Below are 21,407 nucleotides of genomic sequence, written 5' to 3'. Positions count from 1 at the left end.
TCTAGTGGGAGGAGAAGATTGTTTATTGCTGATGTAGAATTTAAGCCAAGGTGGAGATTTGTTGAGTACGCCTTAAATTCTTTATGGGCTTGGGCCAACTTTAGGGCTTGGGGGCAATATAAATATTGCTTTTCTCAAGTTATTAGGTGAAGAAGTTGAGACAGAAAGAGTCTTTAGTTTTTGAGCCACCTTTTGCAATCCTCAATATTCTATAGTGGACTTTGCTCTTTCTCTTCCCATGATTTTTCCCTCAAGGGTTTTCCACCTAAATTTTTGGTGTTCTTTATTCTTCTCAATTTTAATTTCGTTATTGTTTCTGCATCAGTCATAACAAAATATTTCAAATGGGTCGATGTGGAATTCTCCGGTCGAGCGACAAAAGTGATCTTGGAGCTACTTGAAGGATGATATCAACCTCCACCTACATTAATAGACGAGTTGGAGGATGTTGATTCAATGCAAGCTCAAATGAAAGCTTTAACATCTTCGGCCAACCATTTGAAGAAGGAAGTTTCAAGGCTGAAAATTGAACGAAACTTTTATCGAGCGATGATTGTGTTGTTGTTCTCTTGTGTAGCCTATTTTATTGTCAAATGTGAAGAGAGTAATGAGAATAAGTTTGTATGTCTACCATAGCCGAAGATCAGTGATATATGTACTTGTATTGGGTTATTTGTAAGTATAGTCGTGTTGTTGGTTTGCTGCAATTTTGTATGGAACAAAAATTTGCTGCAATCTATGGTGGAAATGGAAGGTTGGAATTTATTGATTGCAAGGACTTAAAAGTTTTCTTGCTTAGTTGTGTATTATCAATGTTGGTATGCTTAGTTTTAGTTTTTTTTTTTTGTGGTCATAGCGTAGTTTTTGCTTTAGATATTTGGTTTGCGTCATTCTTAGTAATGGTTTGCTATAAACCATGGCCAACTTTAGGAGTGGTAACATATTCATGAAGGATTATTTCAGTGCCATAAGTTGTAAATAGTAATCACTTGAGTGCAAAGTTTTTCAGAAAGTGATCATTTAAGTGTCAGTCGTGGTTAAAAAGTGATCACTCGTGCTGCACAAGTTTTAAAAAATGGATACGTTGGTTCAAATTTTTTTGTTTCACTTGGCTTGCACCAGCACATAACTTGGGCATCTTGTGCTTGCACTAGCACCTACAAGATGCACTAGCATTAACACTATACCAGCATACAACTAGTGCATCTTGTTGCATCGGTAAAGTTGCTGGTGTTGGTGCATCTTGTTTTTGTATCAGCACATACAACTGCTGGTGCGACAAGATGCACCAGCACCCGGAATTGTACTAGGACGTGCGACGTGCCGGTGCATCTTGTTTTTGCATGAGCACAACAACTGCCGGTGCAAACACTACATCGGCACCTAGAAATGCACCAGCACCTACAATTTTCACTTGCAACCAAACATCAGCCCATCACTTCCAAAAACAACATTAGCCTCATAACGACCTTGGTCCAGTAGTGAAAATTTATACAACATAACAACCATTTGCATCACTAGCCAAAACCAAGACAAAAAAATGAGAACTGACAAAAACATCGTTGCCATTGACATTGAACTAATTCTTTACAAAAAAAAAAAAACAAATCTCTCACTTTACTTTCTCTATCACTCAAGGTTCCCTATGTCAAAACCAACCCAAACAAAAAACAATGGTAGTAACCCCCATCAATCAAGCTTCTCATCCAAAAATAAAAATAAGAATTCCATGTCCAACATCCTCCAATGAGTCAATATGCACAACTTCCTCAGTTCATTTTCTTTTTGGACTTTTGGCTTGATTCATAATCCTTGCACTCTTTTCAACTAGATGTCCAAGTTGTTTAACTAGCTTTCCTATCCCATATACCTTATTCCTAGTAGCAGATATTTTCTTTCTAGGACATGTCATGTGCTGGGAGCTCTCTGTAGGGTCACTGTTGATCCCAAGATCAACCGGTTGAGATGGAACTAGTGCTGGGTTCTTTGTTGGTGGCTGTTTTGGGACTATACCTGATGTCTTATTCTTTGGAGCATTCTTCTTTAGTGCAGCCCTTGACTCTTCATTTGGGCTGCCTTGAGAGATAAGCACCTCCGAACTTCTCTCAGGCTACAACAACATAACTATATTGTCAACCAAATGAAATAGATATACCATAAATAAAGTGTTGCAGTCCTCCAAAACTTACATTCAAAATTGCCATTTCAGTTTATATGAGTAAAGGCCAAGTATTGGAAACATTTGGTTATTGACATCTTTCCCCACGGCAGCAAACAACTCTCAGTTGCATATACCCTTCAAAAAGCATTCGTCCAATCGTACAACTCTTATACAACCAGCCAAAAAATCGCCATTTACATACATCAAAGTAAACATAAAATCTATCAAACATAGCGAAAATGACAACAACTTCACATGGAGGTCCCCACAATCGTAACTAATTAATTAAAGAATTGACTCTGCGGTTGTCATTTTGTGGAAAGACACTAACGAAGATGATTTAATCAACTCGGTCCCCACAATAGCACCAAATTGATTAAACAAAGCGAGGTCCCCGCAATCACAACTTCACTATTATGCGATTCCTTCACTAGTACCAAGAACCTGCACTAGTTTTGCCCTCCACGCCCAAATTTGCTATCGGAGCCCCAAATTTTCCACCCAATTGAGTAAGGGAGAGAAGATGACAAACCTGAGTGAGTAAAAGTTATGGAGACGGCAAGCGAGCTACGGCGGGCAAGTGACGGTCAATCAACGAGGAGAGTAGTTTGTATTTGGTCACAGGAATTCGATGCCCCAATTTTGATCCACCTTGTGTGATGTCATTTTGGCTAGAGGCTATGAGAAGTTTCTTTTGTTCGAGCCATGTAGGACGGAAAAAGGATATTGTTTATGACGTCCATGTGGCTCGAACAAAAGAAACGTCTCATAGCCTCTGGCCAAAATGACGTCACATATGACGTCCATGTGTCGCGACCTAAAATTTCTCAGGCTAATGGATTATTGAGACTAAGCCTAACTCGGGCCCTCCCAAGCCCTACCAATTCGCAACTTAGGGTTTAAGTTTTTAACATGCAAAAGTTTTTATGCTTGGAGTCGCCACTAATCTATTTGTGGTAGGTTGATTAGAAACCTAAATAAAACATAGGGAGATATGTTTTATTCCTACGAATCAGAGATTCTAAGCTCGGGGACTTGGTTACGCTAGATCTAGTCTAACGCCCTTTCGGTACCTTTTCTTTTCAAAAAATGTCTATGCAGGCAGTTTGAATCCATTTTATTACCTAATCACTAACATGTGAGGTGTTCATGCGGGTGCGCAAACCACCAATTTAACACTCAAGAAAGCAGTAAATAAATAGCAGGATAACATACCTTAAAGCCACGCAAGCATCTGCATTATTAGTAGAAAATCATACAGACAATCCTAATATGATTTCTAATTAACAAAGCAAGGTACTCAAGGTGTTCATTAGGGTTTACGCTTTATTAAAATGCAAACTAACCTCTATGCAATGACGTGCAAAAAATGACATGCGATTAATGCAACCTAGCATGCGAACTATATGTCATGCGACGACGTGACCTAATTCTAATGACGGACAAATGGTTTATTTTTGGTATTTTTCCAATGAAATTCGGAATTAAAAATACTCAAATCAACATGCAATCTATCCTAGAGAAAATGATTTGATCTATCCCAAAGTGATTCTTTTTTTGGGATTTTTATTAAATAAAAGCAATCAAACAAAGATAACAACCGCATTCAAACAATCAACGCAATCCGCAAGATTCTTCCTATTCAGATAAGACAAAGAAATCAAACTAATGGTCATATCTATAGGGTTATAGATATCAACGGAAAGTTAATTATTCAAATTTGGAAAGCAAATAAAATCTATTATCGTATCCAAGTGATTATGGACAAGATAACGATTTTCCGTATCGCCGCATATCGTACCTTAGGGATAAGGTCGGATAGTCGTCCAGATATGTTGCTAAATTAGGAATGATTCCTAATTTTGGGTATTTTCGAATATTGCGGATAAAGCAAACATTATCCTAAGGTATCTAATCAATCACGCAATATTCACGGAATATTCAAAATATTCAAATTAAGGATTTAAATATTTTGAAAATATACCGGATAGAGATTTTTACCTGATTTGCGGATTTCTTTCCAAATTTGAATCGTCTCGGGATCGGACTCGGGATCGCGGATCGGGACGGTGGCAGTAGGACGGCAGGCGCGGTGGTGGCGGCGTCAGCGGCGGTGGCTCGCGATTCTCGACCTTGGCTAGCTTGCGACAGTTTGAAGTGTGGAGGTTCTCGGCCACTCAGTCTGGTCGCCCTTTGGTCGTGACTTGCGGCGAAGACAAGATGCAGATATCTTCTGAGTGTATCGCTCTTTTGTTTCAAGCTCTCACCATACGAATAGCTTGAATCTGGGCATCTCTGCTCCAAGCTTGACTTTTGCTTTGACTAAGCCAATAAACAATCCAATTATCACTGCTTGCTATTTCCTCAATCGTGGCTAAGTGGTGTGTCAGATCATGGTCTCCTGTGGTAGCGTCGCTCACAGGTTGGAAGCTATAGATGATGCTGGACTGAGGGTTGGAGATTTTGTCTAGACTGTAGCTGGGACTCCGATTGCGCGGCTGTGCTGGTCGTTGGGAAAGAGATCAGCCGCGGCGGTGTATTATGGAGCATCAACAACGATGGTCGACAAATAACGGCAGCGTCATCGTGGGGGTCAGATTCAGTAGCTTCGTCGTCGCGTCAGAGGATTCCAGTCTCAGGGGCAGAAGGTCGTGCGAAGCTTCGCAGGCAGCGGCGTTGGGCGCAGCGATGATATGGCGGCGTCGCGAAACTGCAGCAGCAGCTGTCTGTGCGGTGCGGTCGCGAGGCGGCGCAACTGTGAGGCGAGCGTATGCGTGATCGACTCTCTCTTTCTCACTCTTGCTTTCGCTCACGTGTGTCTCTCGTGCTCTCAAGAATTGTGTTTTTGGGAATTATGAGAGCACCCCTGATTATGACGCATAACGACATATTTATATCGCAACCCTAGGTTAATTAACCGGGCTTCCTAGTCCTAATGGGCTTAGACTTAGGCTTTATCATTTAATTTTATTTTAATTCCAAATGGGCTAAATTAATTCGGGCTGATTTAAGCTCAAATTAAAACAACCAAAGCCTTTTAGACTTGTGAATTTTGGCCCCCAATCCCTTGAGTGAGCCGAGTGCTCGAGCTCGGTTTACGCGATGAATTTTCAGCTTTCTCGCCACCGCCGGTCCGATGCGGAATGCAACTAACCTATATGAACTTAAACTATATGCTATGCAATTTTAATATTTTTGTTTAGGGGTTAAAGTTTAATTCCTAATTTTCTATGCAAATTATTATTAAATGGTCGGTCGAAATTTAGGTGTCAACACCATGTGGACCGCATTTAAAAAAAAAACACGTCAAATTTTTTTAATTATAAAGGTTACGTAATCAATTTGGTCGGAATTTCTCACCGGTGGCTCTTAAGTGATTGGTTTTTATTCGATTTGGCACTTAAGTGAGCCGGCGGAAATTTTTGGCATCAAAATGACCGCTGTACACAACTTTTGGCACTTATAGTATCTTTCTCCCACCCAGAATTATGTGAACGACCCATCCCAACCAACCCTATGAACAAGTCTAAATGTAAAAAGTATGCAACCAATTAAAAAATGGACTTAGATTATTGGCCAATGTCTAGCAAAGTAACTAAATTTAAATCAATTACTCATAAAATAAATTTGTAGATCGAACTAATAATCCATTTCGACAAATGCAACCAATACCGAGATGCATTGTAATTAAGTATCATATGTGTAACATTTTATACATTATAATGTTGTGTTACTAATAGTTTGTTGTGTTCCTTTTTTACTATACGTGCTAAAAGTTTCCTAATCCTCCCTTTTTTGATTAAGTGCCATAAGTGTAACATTTTATACATCAAACACTATGTACTACTACAGGATTGCACAAAGACATTGAACAAGAAAAACATAAGTACTTATTATGGGTTCTGAAGCCTGGAACTTACCCGTCTGAATCGGTTCCTCAATTTTGGAATCTAGAATCTACCATGCATACCCGGGAGCCTAGAACCATGTTGACCCTTAATTTTTTTTGGTCTTTGTTAATTGCCATTGAATCGTGTCCTAACAAGGTATGTGTGAATTTGAATTTGTAGGACTCAAATCGAGCTTTGACAACCAAGTTTAGAACCTAAAATTGATTCAAGGGCATCTCACATTGGGCTAATTTGGCCGAGGCTAGCCAGGATTTAGCCGGCTGGCAAACTTGGGCCCTTATTTGAAACAAAGTTCATTTCGGACCTTTTTTTTGAGAAACTGAATTCACTTCAGGCCCGATTTGGAATTTTCCCCGGATTTTTCAGGCCATATGTTGTACCGGTTGAATTGGTTTTGGCTTTTTGTCGGCTCTTGATCACACATGGAGATATGTGTAAATGTAAATGTATCTTTCTCTAGTTTATTTTTTAGAAAGTCCAACTCAAAAGCTTAGATCGACAGGTGACGGGAGACCATATAAATATATAGAGCATACAAAATGTCGTTGTCAAGCGATGTGAGATAATATTTCAACATCCCCTATGACGTGCAAGCCGGATTAGGAGTGGCACGTGGAATTTGACTAATGGGGTGGACATACATATGCGAAAGGGATAATACCACATTAGATTTTGGTCTCAAGTGCTCTAAATGCTTAATATGTCAACTTAAATGAAGGCGTGGTTGAATATTTGAACATTCTAACATTCCTTATCACCGCATAGGTTGGATTTTGGCCTAAACCTAAAGTGTGAAAATGTATAATTGAGTAGGCAAATAGAAGCTTGGAAGACTTGAACTGAGGACCTACTGCTATGATATTATGTGAGAAAATCCAATAACAAAGTTTAAAATATAGGTGAGGGGGATCACATGAATATAAAGAGCATATTAACCCGTTGTTAGGCAGTGCGGTAGAATATTTCAACAAACTTGATTTGTGCAATCAAAAAAGAAAGAGATAGAGTGATAGCAAGTTGTCCCTACTTAACAAAAAGAGGATCTCGTTAGAGATCAAGTAATGATCACAGATCTAAGCTAGGGTGTGCTCTTGCCTCATAGACTGCGAGGTCGATCAACCCTTGTGAGTGGTGGTCATGCAAGGGTGACCACTCTCGAGGATGACCCCACATAAATCTGCTGGGCTTGATGAGAGTCGTCGGGTACGCTTAAGAAAGTTCTAGGAAAATGCAAAGTCATTTTCACTTCCCAAGATCTTTGTTCCCTCGACATTGGTGAAGAGGTGAGTGGTGCACCCCTTAACCCCTATCCACTTTTTCATTGTTTTTGGGGATCGTAAATGAGAGACAATTTTAATCGTAGAAAGAATATTGTATTATTAATCAACAAAAATGGTAGATGCAACTACTAGAAAGATTCAACTACAAATCAATCGAGTTAAAAGAAGTAAATTGTACATAAAAATTGAAGAACCCAATTGCATATTTGGCATGAGTTAGGGAATAAAAAGTATAAAAAAACACTATTTAATGAGTCATCCTACTCGGTAAACTGGGAAAAGGACAAGACATGTGAAAAAGAATGGATAATGATATAAATGCTCCCTGAATTTTGGCTCAATGTGTAATGAGTTCCTTGAACTTTTACTTTTGCTCATTATGGTTCCTGAATTTTAGCTTAATGTGTAATATGGTCCCCGAACTTTTAGTATGTTAAATATAGTCCTTGGATTTTTGGTACATTTTCAATTCGGTCCCCAAACTATAAGAAAATTCAAGTTGAGGGACAACATCGAACATTTTCATATAGTTCATGGACTAAATTGAACATGTACCAAATGTCACGCCCCGCACCCTACGAGCGCGCGATCATCCCGCGATGGTCGATCATTGAACGCGACGTCCCAGGACGCGTCGCCGACCCAACCCAAACATCAGAGATTAGGCACGCGCGGAAGCAAATAGAAACAACCCGGACAATTAATAATGACAAGGGGGTAATAATAGCACAAAACAATAACTGTAATTCCTACACTTGGCAAATACATACAATGCTCATCAAAAGGGACAATGGTTCGCGAACTTAACTCCTCTACAAAAGGGGAGACTCAAAATACGGGACACTCGACCCGTCCTTGATCTCTGAGACACCCTTGCAGCGTCTCCCATCACTTACGGTCGCGGATCTGAAATGGTTATATAATAACCGTGAGAACGAGTCTCAATAAGCAGCCCCCTATACCCCACGTAGGCCAATGCGTACCCAGACAAGTCTAACATACGATCACCAGACAACATAATCAATTTCATACAACCAGCTTACCTCGTCTCGAATCACGAGCCAACCCTGCATATCAGTCCAAACAAGATAATGCAAGAATAGTTCATCATCATATCACGGTCACTCGGCACACGCAATTTCACTCGCATTCAACCAGCCCAGCCAAGCAACCACACGTTCAACTGGTCAATTAAATCACACGCTCAACCAGCCAAATCAGTCACACGCTCAACCAGCCAATTCAATCACACTCAAATCACATGCGTGTCCGAACATCTTTCTCACTACCCGCGCCACTGCGCCTCAAATTCATTCTCACAGGCACACGAGCCTCACAATTCGATCAATTTCAATGGCCGCCGTCAACACGTCCCAAGCCATATCATTCAATCAATTCCAGTGGCCGCCGTCAACACGTCCCAAGCCACACTATTCAATCAATTCCCATGACCGACGTAAACACGTCCCGGTCCAATCACACCTTTAACGGGCCACCGTCAACACGTCTCAAGCCCGCATCCATTTGGCACATCGACCATTCATGCCTTCACACGGACCGCCGTCAACACGTCCCAAGTCCGTCTTTCCATTTGGCACACCGGCCAGTCAAGCCTTCACACGGACCGCCGTCAACACGTCCCAAGTCCGTAGCCCTCCGATCGATCCGGGCTTAAAATCGACAGGCAAGCACACGCCAATCAATTAAATCAATTTCACGCCAATTGCATCAACAGCCCATAATCACAACTCAGTCCAATTCACAATTCGCCACCTCAATCCACAAACCCGACGTTCAAGTCGGCCACACGCAATTATCCAATCGAGCATATTATTTAATCAAATTCAAGTAGCAAAATTATAAAATAATATAATTAGATGAAACACGCCCTAGCCGTTCTAAATCCGAGACAAGTCGATGAAACTTGCCCACAAATCCATCATTTATGCCTACCACATACGAACATCAAGTCCACCCATGAATGCCACTACAATATTATCAATTAGCCCACCATAATTAGTCATTAATTAAGCCCCACACTTCTCACAATTTAAACTATCAATTAAGCACGTACAAAAATTGCCCACAATCCACGTTAAGCCCCTAAACCGGTACTAATTACCCCATGGACAAGTCTAATAATACCCAAAGTACTAGGTAGGGTTTAGGAAGTCACTTACCTAAGTTTGGCTCGGTAAAAGTCGGCTCGGGCCTAAAATGGCCCGAGTGAACAGTGTCTCACTCGGCGCGGGCAAGGGCGCGACGGGCGCAAGGGCTCGGCCATGGGCACGACCCTCGGCCACGGGCACAAGGCCCGGCCACGGGGCTCGGCCACGGGCACACGCATGGGCACGAGCGCGGGCACGGGCGCGGAACGGGCACGGGCGCAAGCAACGGGCACGAGGCACGGGCACGGGCGACGGGCGCGCGGCTTGGTCGCGTGGGCGACGAGCCGGCCTGACACTGGGTTTGGCCGGCCTGGGCCGCGTTGGCTGGTCTGGGGGACTGCGCGCGGCAGCGACGGCGGCGGCCGCGACCGGCGATGAGCTGGACTGACAAGAAGGGAGGAGGGGAAGAAGGCGGGCCGAGGTGGGGAGGGGCGAAGGTGAGAGACAGAGAGAGAGAGAGAAAGAAGTCAGGGGGTGGCGGGGCTCGGCCGGGCGGGGCGGGCTGTCGCCGTCGCCGGGCGACGGGCGGCGAGCTCTTGGCGGCCCGGCGAGCCGAGCTCGCGGCGGTGGGACGAACGGCAAGCTCGGGCTGCGAGTTGGGGCGGAGGACAGAGAGAAAGAGAGAGCAGTCGGTTGGGGCGGTGGCCGGCGGACGGTGAGGCGGCGGGACGGACGGCGAGCTCGGTCGGCGATCGCGCGGCGTCCGGCGGGCTCGAGCAGAAAACGAACCAGAACCAGACGCCCCGAAGAAGAAGAAGAAGAATAAGAAGAAGAGAGAAAAGGAGGAGAGAGGAGAGAGGGGTGTCGGGGGAGTTGGTCGCATGCGGGGGAGAAGGGACGTGTATGGGAATGCACGGCAGAGGGGGAAAAGAGAGAGAGAGAGAGAGAGAGAAACGTGCGCGGGGAGGGGACGGGCGGCGCGGCAGGAGGAGAGAGGAGAGAGAAAGAGAGAGAAAAAGTTAATATTTATCCTCGAGTGCGAATCAACGGACACGGTTCAAACTAAATATCGATTTAACGGTCGCGATTCAAATATTAAATGCAATCCGATGACCCAAATTCAAAACCGAAAGCGATCTACCGGTCCAAAATAAGCCTCGCATATAAAAAGGGATAAAGGCCGAATTAATTAAATCAAACTATAGCGAGGGGGTCTACTAGTCCAAATTCGCACCCGGTCAAAAACTCCTATTTTTCCATTGTTCCTGACAATCTCAACGCTGGCTACGATAATATTGACACCGTCCAATTTATTTTGTCCCGAAACTCCCGGAAATTGACTGCCAAGTTCGGGGTCTAAATAACGGCCAAATCCGATCGAGTGCGATTCTAGCAAAATTTCTATTTTTAAAAACAAGAACCCAAGAGTGATCAGTTCCCGGGCGAAATTCTATTATAAGCGCACTGACGAATTACACGTTTTATAAACCCCAAAAATGGGCCAAAATCCGGAATGTCACACCAAAAGTCCATGTTTTGGGCTAAAGTTCAGGGACTACGTTGAATAAATTAAAAGTTTATGGACCACATTGCATATTGAATTAAAGTTCAGTGACCATATGTGTCATTTTCTCAAAAAAGAAAGAAGTCGCTTTATGCAGACTAGTGTCATCAAGTGATGAACTAATTGCACTTTTATATGTCGTATAAATAGATTGGGTTAATACCACAAAAAATTCCAAACTGGTACACCTATGACAAGTTTACTCCAAATTAATATTTTGACCACCAAAAATCCCAAACTGATACATTTGTGACAAATTTACCCTCTATTAAATTGGATTAATATCACGAAAAATCACAAATTGGTACACCTATGACAAATGGAGGGTAAAAGCCCAAACTAGTACATCCGTTAACTCTCATGTGTCATCCGATTCAGAAATTTGACAGTAAAATTTTATAAAAACTAGTAGAAGGTAAAATTGTCACAAGTGCACCAGTTTGGGATTTTTAGTGGTCAAAAAATTAATTTAGAGTAAATTTGTCACAAGTGTATCGATTTGGGGTTTTTCATTGTATTAACCCAAATAGATTTTTCCCTATATTTCATGTTCCTTTTTTTTTCACACTAATTCAATACATCACATGTCAAATCTAGTGTTTGTCTCATGTCATCAATGAAGGGCCTGTTTGGTTCAGCATTCAAATGCTGCTTTGGGGCTCTAAAGGCCCTTGGGCAAATGCAAACTTGTTTGGCAATTTCTTTTGCAAGCTTTGAGGAGATGCAATTGCATCTCCAAAGCTTCCTAAGGGCCTTTGGCTAAATGGAGGGTTGAAGGAGCATTGGGGAAGTAGCATTTTCGGAATGCAAGTGGCACTGTTCATTCCGCTACTGTTCATCGCGCCCAAGGAGCCACACCGGAGGCCGCCTGAGGGGTCCGGCGACCGCCGCCTGGGGGTCGGCCGACCTCCGGCGGCCCGGCCCCCAGAGCGGTGGTCGCCGGAGGTCGGCCGACCCCCAGGCGGCGGTCGCCGACCCTCAGCGGCGCTCGGGTCGCGCGACCCGAGCACCGCCCGAGGTCGGCGGATCCAAGGCGGGCGGTCGCCGAGGTCGGGCGACCCCCCGAGGGCGGCGGTCGCGGAGGTCGCCCGACCCCCAGTGCGCGATCCCGCGAGAGTCGAGCTTGACCCCGGCGACCACTGCCTGGGTCGCCCGGCCTCGAGGCGGCGCTCGGAGTCGCGACCCGGGATCTGATCGCGCGACCCAATGCCGGCTGCGTGAGGTCGGGCGACCCGAGCGGTGGTCGCGGGGTCGGGCGACCCCGAGTGCGGTGGTCGCCGGAGGTCGGCCGACCTCGGCGAGGGTGTGGCGGCGGCGAGATCTGGCCGCCGGAGGTTTGTCCGGCGGCCGTTTTGGCCCTGCCGGACAATGTCATCCGGACGATCGCCGGCAGTCTTGGTTCGAGCCAAAAAAATTTTTAAAAAAATATTAGCAAAAGTCCTTTACAAAATTAAGATTTTACCAAACGGTATTTAGACCAAAGTTGTTTTCAAATGTGATTTTAAAAGACACGTTACCAAACACTACTTGCATTTCGGAAAACCCCTTTAACTCAAAGGTATTTGCATTTTGCCAAATGCATTCCCCCAAAGCCGAACCAAACAGGCCCGAAGTATCCATGGTGAACTAAAAATTGCCATGCTTACACTAAATTATTGATCAAGGTAAAACAATTAAGAACTTATGCCTCAAAGGTATGAGGTCGCAAGCGCCTTTGGGATTTGGTCCCGAGATAAACGACAGGTGATCCATTTTTGCAAAGATTAAAATGGCAATTCTAAGTAAGCAGTTGTCATTCATCCTTCTATGTGCCACTTGGAGATAAAAGACTAAACGATAGCATTCGGTACACAATTAGTTAGGCTTAATCAGTGATGCCATACATGTCTTGTGATTGTTGGGAGAGAGTTCGCATAAATGAATCATCACTCGATCTACTTTTCCAAAGGAAGTGATAAGGTTTTCATAAATGCAAGATATTCCATGATGTGCAAAAACTACTTAAGGTATAAAATAAGTCCTGAGTTTGAGCCCGTAAAAGAAATCCAATTCAATTAGGTTTCCTAATTTGAGTGGATTTTCTAATTTAAGTAGGTATCCAGTATTGGGTCCAAATCTTCTCTTTATATGTAAGAACCGAGTCTTCTTTCTTGAATTGTATCCAAGAGGCCGCTTATTCGTGAATACATCTGAAGTAATCCAAGAGTGTTAAGGCCAATTAAATTTTGTGTGAGAGATCTTGTGCAATCTTTTGTAAGGTTGAGAGATTGTTTTGTGAGAAATTGAGAGGGTTAAATAATGTGTGAGTTATTGGAGGTAATTTGAAACTGGAAAACATCGAGATTGCCTGCTTGACTGTATGGGAATCCTATGCTGCTCTCCCCTTGGAGTAGGGCCCATTGACCGAACTATGTAAATCCAGTGTCTAATTTATTTTTTTTGTTTAATTTACTTTATTGTTCGATTACTTTTCTTGGCAATAATTGGTTTTAGATCTAGTCTTGGCTAACTTGAAGAGAATCGAGGAAAAGTGAAAATTGACAGAATTTGATGGGAAGCATTTTTGTTTTTGAAAGATGTAGACGGAGAATATCTACACAAGAGAAATATGCACTTACCTTTGTTGCGACCCTCTTGTCCATCGACACGGGTAAAATGACTAGGTTTGAGGTAATGCCCAAAAGGAGGGGAGGGGGGTCAACGGCCCTCAATTAAGAGCATGCTTTCTTAAGCCCTTACCTTGTGCGAGAAGTTGAGTACGTTGGTTACGATCACCGGAGACTTAGGCATGTGCACTGGGGTCATGGGCTAGGCTTTTAGGGACTTGGCACAGTGTTCGTGGACTTGGGTTTGGCTGCCAAGAAACTGGGTTCAGCCTCAATGGCTCTGGGCCCGGGCGCTAGTGACTTAGACACAGGAGCCGAGTATTCGTGCAAAGCTGGTGAGGATACGGGTAAGGCACTGATGTCTTGAGCCTAGCCTCGTGCCCGGCTGCTGAGGATCCGACATTCAGAGGAGTCTACATTACCATGCCCTAGCTCCGAGGTCTCTGGTCTAACTGTCGATGTGTAGTGGTATATTGGAAAATGATTACTAATTTTTAAAAGTAGAAATCCTTCTCCTGAATTTAAGAATACATTTTCCATAAATTACAAAAACTTTTTCTGTTGACTTATTTTCTCAAACAATTCAACTATAGAAAAATAGGAAATTTTTTTTCTCTTAGATTGGTTTATGCCAGAAGATTCAGTGCGGAGCCAAGACGAGGCCTTACTTCATTGCCAATACGACCGAGTTAAATCCATGATCGACAAAACCTGCACCTCTAAATTTGCAGCAGGGCACCTCTTTATTTTCCCACATTTTTACCCGTCTCGTTCCACTGCATACTTCTCAGATTCAGCAAAACTTATTCTTCGCAACGATGCCGATGAAGTTAAGATGGTAAACAGGCGTAAAGTTCGAAGGAATTTGAAACCAAAATCTTATTTGCACCTATTCGTCCTAATCAATTACAGTTGAGGACAAATAGGGCGGAATCATGAGAATCCACCATTGCTGCTACTGTGTCATTCATCGGTTGGATGTAGTCGGTGTCCGTCCATATTTCTTTGCCTGTACAAGAAGTGACGCTCCAACCGGGAAGACCCTTGGCCAGGTCGGAGACATGCGCGGCTATCACCATGTCTTCTTGATTTAGGTTGAAAAAGGCTAGATATATTTCTCCTGCATTGACGTAAGAACAAAACTGAGCCAAGAAAAAAGGTCTAAAAATGCTCATACTTGCTCAAGTAGATTGTTTGGCAAAGATATCAAGATCTGCTGTGATTAGGCCTCGGACCATTTGTTTGAAACTGGAATACACTGCAATTTGTTCTGCTTTAAAAAGTGTCTACATCCAAATTATGCAAGAGGAGGAGTGGGGTAAAAATCAAACCTGATCTTCCAGTTGCGATCCAGGAGCGAATTCCTGCATCAACATCATTAGCTGCACAAACAATGTGGCCGTAAATAAGTCGTACAAAACATTTAATTTCTGGTGTATGAGATCAGGATCTCGTTTTATAACCTTCGACTTTTTTCATTATCGCGCATTGTCCAGAATAGCTGCTTATCAGTGTCCCGTTACTGTGAAACTCCCACATCTGTCAAAATTAAACATTCCTTATGTTATTTTCCCCATGAATCTAAGCCAAATGATGAATTCTAGTTCGAAGACAAAAATTATAGTGGTATGGAATATTGCAATAACATAATTTACTTGATAATATCAACAGGTTCCAAAAATGCAGTACAGGAGTTTTCTAATTGGGTCTCAAGTTTGTCTTCTATGCTGATCTTCAACTAATAATAACACATACCTGATTAGCATTCCATGTGCAGCGCGAAAATGAGCCTCTTGTAAACTCACTAGACGTGATTTTGCGTCTTGGAGAAGCATTTAAGCAGAAGTCCGCATTTTCAGAAGCTAATGAGGGAAGTGTTCCCAGATATTGGCTCCCGTACGTTATCTCTTTGTCTCTGTTTCACAGCACAAGCATATATCAACACTTTCTGCTATGAACTATTACAGTACAGGGAATAGCAAATGGAAAAGAGTAGAAGTAGGAGAGAGCTTTTTTACGATTTGACCGAAGAATTTCTGTTGTATAGACAAAAAGGTTCTCCATGTCTACCCTCCATGTTCTTTTTCCAGCAGATCCGTTCCAAATCTTGGTCCAGTTCTTCGACCAGCCATCCGCTTGCTTTTGGATCTTTGCAACTAGTCAGACCCACAACCTCTACCACTGACTCTTCCATTCTTGTCGGGTACATTCTAGACCGCTCGTAATTTCTACCACTTGGACCTGCCCCACTGATATATGGGAACTGTAAAATTTATCCACGTAAGTAGCCTAAAAGTGCTTCAAAATGTTTTGCATTTATCAGATGTTAAGACAGGGTACATGCCTCCACATTGTTTGAGCTGTAGGAATTTATCTCAAGCAGAGTAGGATTGGTGATTAGACTGAAAGTTGTATCATCAATGTTCTTCAAATCTCCACCAAACATGAGGGGGGACTTGGCGATCGACCACAAAGTCACCTACAAGTATAATCAGTTAGCTTGAAATATGATTATCTGATTGGGGCAAACAGTGAAGTCACAAAAAATCCTCATCAAACACATACCTGAGTTCTTTGCTCCTTTATGGTAAGCCTACATGTCCTATGAGGGCCTTCATTTGAACCTAGTTGTTGATAGAGTTTTCACTTTAGCAATACATCATTCCATCTACTTTTCCAAAGACATTGACAAGGAGTTCACATATGCAAGATAATTTGGAAACTGCAAAAGTGACATACAGAAGGAACCACAGCCAACCACAACCGCGAGGTATCAAACTACCCATCTGCCGCATTCCAGGTGCACAACTTGACAATAAGGAAGGTTTATCATGAGCTGTAATTTTGTGCTAGAGCACATAAAATTAGCTTGCACAGGCTACGGTGAGAATTCATTCTTCATGTGCGACCCGGACAGAGTCCACAATGTTGAAACCCCAAAGGAGCAGTCAAGGTATAACCTTCGAGGGCAAGGCCTTACCAGTTACCATCACATCAAAGCCTCTCTCTGGCTCCTTGTGGACATTAGGTTTTACAACATCACAAGATTAGCATGTTAATTACTTTGTTCTGACAATCCAAAGCGAACTGCTAGCACCTGCACTAGTCAGTGGAATCTCTCGGCTCCTCATGCAACAGCATTCAGAACCATTTGCAGGCAACATTAATTCGATAGAGTGCTAAGGCCGCTAAAACAGCTTTATACCCACTTATTAGTCCAGCCATTCCCCCGGTGGTATGATGGAGCAACAGACCTTCAAGTTTATCGGAGAATAAGACAAGCCCATTGTTATTACCTGGATCAGTGAGATATCCCAGTGGTAGCATATCAAGGTCAGGCCATGATGTACCCAACAGGCCACTGGAACCGATCATTTTAGCAGCGGCGAAGTCCCTGATGAACAATAATTATCAGATTATTAATGGGTGATCTAAGTCCATGACTTTTGAGCTCGACTGTCACACATTAAATCACCTCGTCACATCAAAATGTGCCACAACATGTTCCCATACATCCCAATCATCCCCAGTAATTCTGTACATGTTGCTCAATCCACTCACAGCCTTTGCCATATCTGGCGTCGCACTAGTTCCAGGAGACAGAGAATACAGAATGGGACGGTCAAGCTCCTTTAGAACCTGTGCAAGGCCACACCAGATATTGGACCAGTTTCAGTTTTCATTTGCAAAAAGGACTGTGTTGAGTAGGTGAATAAAAGATAAAGAGCCATCATATCGCACCTCGGAGATGTAGGTGATCTCATTTATATTCAGATCGTTACCAAATACACAGTCATTTTTTACTGCATCAAAATGATAAACAAATAGTATTAAAGATAGTGACTGAAGTGATTCAAAATTAAGTTAATCTATAGTCAGTTATTTAGTTATATCATTGTTTGAAACTAATTGAAGAAGTTTATATTTAAAAGGTTACTGCGGAAGTAAAAATACACAGAAATTACCGTCACTCACTGAAATCAACGCCCCACGATGCATATTGCTGATAAAGCGACCTCAAGAAAGCTTTTCCAGCTCCTAAGTCAGTATTTACACTCATAAATCCAAGTTGCATCCAAGCACAAGTCTTTTCCGTAAGCCCTATATCTTGTGCATGCCAAACCCGACCGGACTCTTCATATGCACGTCCCTAGTAGAGAAACAGAGTAGAAGTAAAAAGTAATTTCAGAGAAATTGAGGGTCGCTTAACACTCTTCCTAAGACTGTGGCATCAGATCAGTCATTTAAATCGTTTGATGAAAGTGAACATAAATAGTGTAAAGTAACTCACTCAAATGAGGAATTTCAACACCAACGAGAAAATTTCCGGTCAATCTTGTCTAAAAGAAGGCTTTGTTCAACAAGGAGAAAAATCAGCAGATGAAAGTGTAGAGTAATACGAACAAACCGTGGTGGTATCCAGAATAGGAGAGCTAGCATAGACAGCTTGCGTGCTTATTCCTCTCATGACATGTATCCCGAACTTCAGTCCCATGCTATGGACTTTACTTGCAACCTCGGTGAACCCTTTCCCACCACTAGACGAAGGCCATCGATCTGGGTCAGGGATCATCCTTCCCCATTCATCAATCACATCAAATCCCAGAGAATCGGTGCCAACGCCTGGCACTTTTCTTCGGTACCAAAGGTAGTCCACAACTACATACTGCATATTTTGGAGTGAGGAGGCAAAGAAGGATGAAAAAGAAAATGCTTTAGTTTCACTAAGTATACAATTCTATCCGTGAAATGTTACAGTAGTATGGATATAACCTCATATCCATGAGCATGTAGCTTCTGGGATAGGATCTCGGCATTTTGCAGAAACTCTTCTTCGGAGATGATCCAGGAATAGGAATCATAAGAATTCCAACCTCTTGGCGGGGTGCTAGCACGCTCTTCAGACGAGACACTGAAAAATTGAAGTTAGTCTTACAACTTGCTCCACCTAATTAGAACTCCTGAATTCTTCACATGTTGCTCATGAAATTTGCAACCCCAATGAATTAACATCTGAGTCGGAAAGTGATTGCAATATACACACGCAGATTCCAACCAACGTCACTGTATAAGTTAGCGTTTTTACGCACGGACATTACTATGTTGTCAAAATACATCAAAGCATTAATTTTGCTGGAGACATCCAAGCCCATCTTTGTTATAGTCACCATTATTCGAGTAAAATAACAATTACAGAATACAAAACACAGAAATTGTAATCTATGTAAAGCAATTCACAACAAAAAAATTACAAAAAAAGGTGTATGTTGACTCTGATAATTCACTGATTAGCCCATCCTCCGTCTCACAATCACCACACTGGACTCAAAATGCAAAGTCCAAGACCAACCGAAGTCATCATAAACCAACAGAGACATAAACGAATCAGTTTCCCAAGATCACCCGGAACTCACAAGGAACTCACCCCAATCAGTTTTGGATTGTTTCTCCAAAAATTTCACACACGCGTCGACCATGGCCTATCATATCTCCATCATTACAGAGTATAAGTCAACAAAAAGAGCCACCATAGCTAATTAGGTAAGTCGGTAACTTGCATTACCACACGAAAAACGCAACGATTCTCGTCACCATATAGTCATGCATTAAGAAAAAAAGACAAAATCTGATTCGAGTTCGCAGTGAACAAGCACACGAGTAAGGCGAATGTGATTCGAGCTTCACCTGACAATGAGGAGGAAGAAGAAGAAGAAGAGAGAGAAGGAAGTGAGGGAAATGGAGAGGGAGAGCTTCATCGCCGAGCGCGCTGACCGTTGGTTTTGAACTGAAATGCAAGAAAGAAAAGAGAGAAGGCCTTGTTTGGAATTACGCATACAGAGAACAGTAGGAGTACGTGGATATATATATATATATATATATCTATCTACCTGGGTTGATATGAGAATAGATTATTGACTGAGTAATGAGTAAGAAAATCGTCCAATTATGGTAGGCTAATTTGAGATTGACTCATGTGGAAACTCGAATGTGATTTTGCTAATGAGATTTATAATTTTTTGAGTTGGAAGTTTTCTTAAGAAATAAATTTTCTTTGCAATCGAAATTTAGATTATTACCCATTTGATCCTCTACTTAATTATTCTTTCTTATTTCAGTGAGTGTTTCCTTCTTCTGTTGATATTTAATTGGTAAATTGAATCCATGTATCCTGCTGAGTAATGAACATGGCCAATAAATACCTGCTGAGTGTTTTTTTTCCTCATTTGTTGTTTACAAAATTCATGGTTGCAAAAAAAGTAGAACATAATTTTGAGGATAGCCTGTGTATTATAGTTAGCAATTAAAGATAACACATTCACGATTATCCAACGTTTTATTGTCATTAGATCAATGAGATATCATTTTCAATAATTATAAATTTATCAATTAAAGATAGAGTCTAAATTTACATTATGTAAATTGAGGGGCCAATACTTTATTTAAACATTACTCAATTACGTTGAAACATATTTTGTCACGATACGATATGAATTATTAACATGATCATGACACACAAACATGAATTGTGAGCTCTAAATGAGGGTGATGCTTTTCTGGTTAAGGGTGATTGATTCCCAGTTCGGTTCGATTTTGATTCCAGTTCAATGGAACCGGTCACTTATTTAACATGAAGATGAAATTAAAAAAGAAAAAAAGGTGAGAGATTTTGGCTTTTCTCCGGCAAAAAGAAAGGGGCTCAACCAATCAATCAGAGAAATCTTCCATACTTTTCTTAGGCAAATTTCAGCCAGCATGATCAAATGATTTAATTCCTCCAGACTATGTAAAAAGGGGCAACAAATGTGGCAGTGATCGAAAGGGGAAGCAAACAAGATTGTCTCCATTTTATTTTGGCAACAAATTGGCAAGGGAATCTGGTCATGAGAGAAAGAGCATACATAAAGGGAAATTCTCTTTGGAAGATGATGGGAAATGTGACATCCTGAAATTTGTCCATTTGGGATTTATGAAATATGAACGTGCTCGTAGTTAGTTCTCACCCGGAACTGATCATTCCTGGGATATTAACCATTAGGGAAAGGCTAATTAGGAATTTAAATTCGTCCGACTAAAGAAAATTCGATCGTGAATTGATTTTCGACCATAAAATCGTCAAGGTGACATTTTGAGCCACTGTTGGCCGATCCAAGGATAGCTAGGGGTCAGTTTGCCACTGTCATAGTAGTGGATCGCGGGTGATTCCGCAGGACCACGAAATGAATTGACGGATGATCCTGAACCTATACCAAACGATCGTGCCCCTCGGATCTAGCGGTCAATCTCGCGATTTAAAGGACAACCGAAGTCGTCACGAACCGAATGGACTTGCACGTGACTCGATTTATTATCAGTCATGGGTCGAATATGCGAATTTTCCCAAAAAGCCGCCTGTTAGTATGAGAAATGCTCGAGTTACGTTTAATAAAATTTAATTATTTATTTGAACCCAATTTGGACATCGGAAAATTAGGAAGTCACAACGGGGAGTTAGGACGACGTTGTAGTTGGAACGTGCAGCTTTAGATTTCCCCGAATCCTTCAGGAAAATTCAATTTCAGCAAGAAATGAGGCAAGTGACCGTTTTATCCCTAGGAGTTTGTTAAGGGCAAGTTTTAAGAGGGAAGGGCATTTTGGTAATTTTTCCCTAACTTTTGAGTTGGACAATTTTGCCCTTGGAATTTTATGAAATTCCCAAATTGCCCTTGGATATTTTGGGAAAGATTCGATCTCGGCCGTCGGTTTCAAGATAAGATCGAATCCGAGCCGTCGATTTGGA

General features: G+C 42.1%; 1 protein-coding gene across 1 annotated transcript; it reads right to left on the bottom strand.

The window, feature by feature from the left end:
- Positions 1–14,422: 14,422 nt before the first annotated feature.
- LOC115692323 (uncharacterized) lies at positions 14,423–19,386 on the bottom strand. The gene is made up of 15 exons (XM_056308518.1): positions 19,316–19,386; positions 18,404–18,542; positions 18,039–18,296; positions 17,606–17,780; positions 17,372–17,433; positions 17,106–17,269; positions 16,885–17,024; positions 16,728–16,748; positions 16,196–16,254; positions 15,975–16,109; positions 15,649–15,893; positions 15,386–15,545; positions 15,094–15,169; positions 14,962–15,012; positions 14,423–14,750 (listed from the first exon to the last, which is right to left on the bottom strand). The coding sequence occupies exons 1-15, from the start codon at positions 19,384–19,386 to the stop codon at positions 14,533–14,535; spliced, it is 1,974 nt and encodes a 657-aa protein (XP_056164493.1). The 3' UTR covers positions 14,423–14,532.
- Between the last annotated feature and the right edge of the window lie 2,021 nt (positions 19,387–21,407).

Source organism: Syzygium oleosum, unplaced genomic scaffold (genome assembly GCF_021117445.2).
Source record: "Syzygium oleosum isolate NSW1041296 unplaced genomic scaffold, Sole_v2.1 Sole_v2.01, whole genome shotgun sequence".
In the NCBI taxonomy this organism is placed as follows: domain Eukaryota; kingdom Viridiplantae; phylum Streptophyta; class Magnoliopsida; order Myrtales; family Myrtaceae; genus Syzygium; species Syzygium oleosum.
The sequence above is the reverse complement of the archived record's forward strand: the minus strand, read 5'-3'. Positions and strand labels throughout refer to the sequence as shown.

Excerpts from the sequence above, each read along its gene's own strand:
- LOC115692323 (XM_056308518.1), bottom strand. The coding sequence starts at position 19,386 with ATGAAGCTCTCCCTCTCCATTTCCCTCACTTCCTTCTCTCTCTTCTTC. Across the intron at positions 18,543-19,315 it reads TTCTTCCTCCTCATTGTCAG|TGTCTCGTCTGAAGAGCGTG; the intron begins GTGAAGCTCGAA and ends TCAATTTTTCAG. Across the intron at positions 18,297-18,403 it reads TACATGCTCATGGATATGAG|TATGTAGTTGTGGACTACCT; the intron begins GTTATATCCATA and ends CAAAATATGCAG.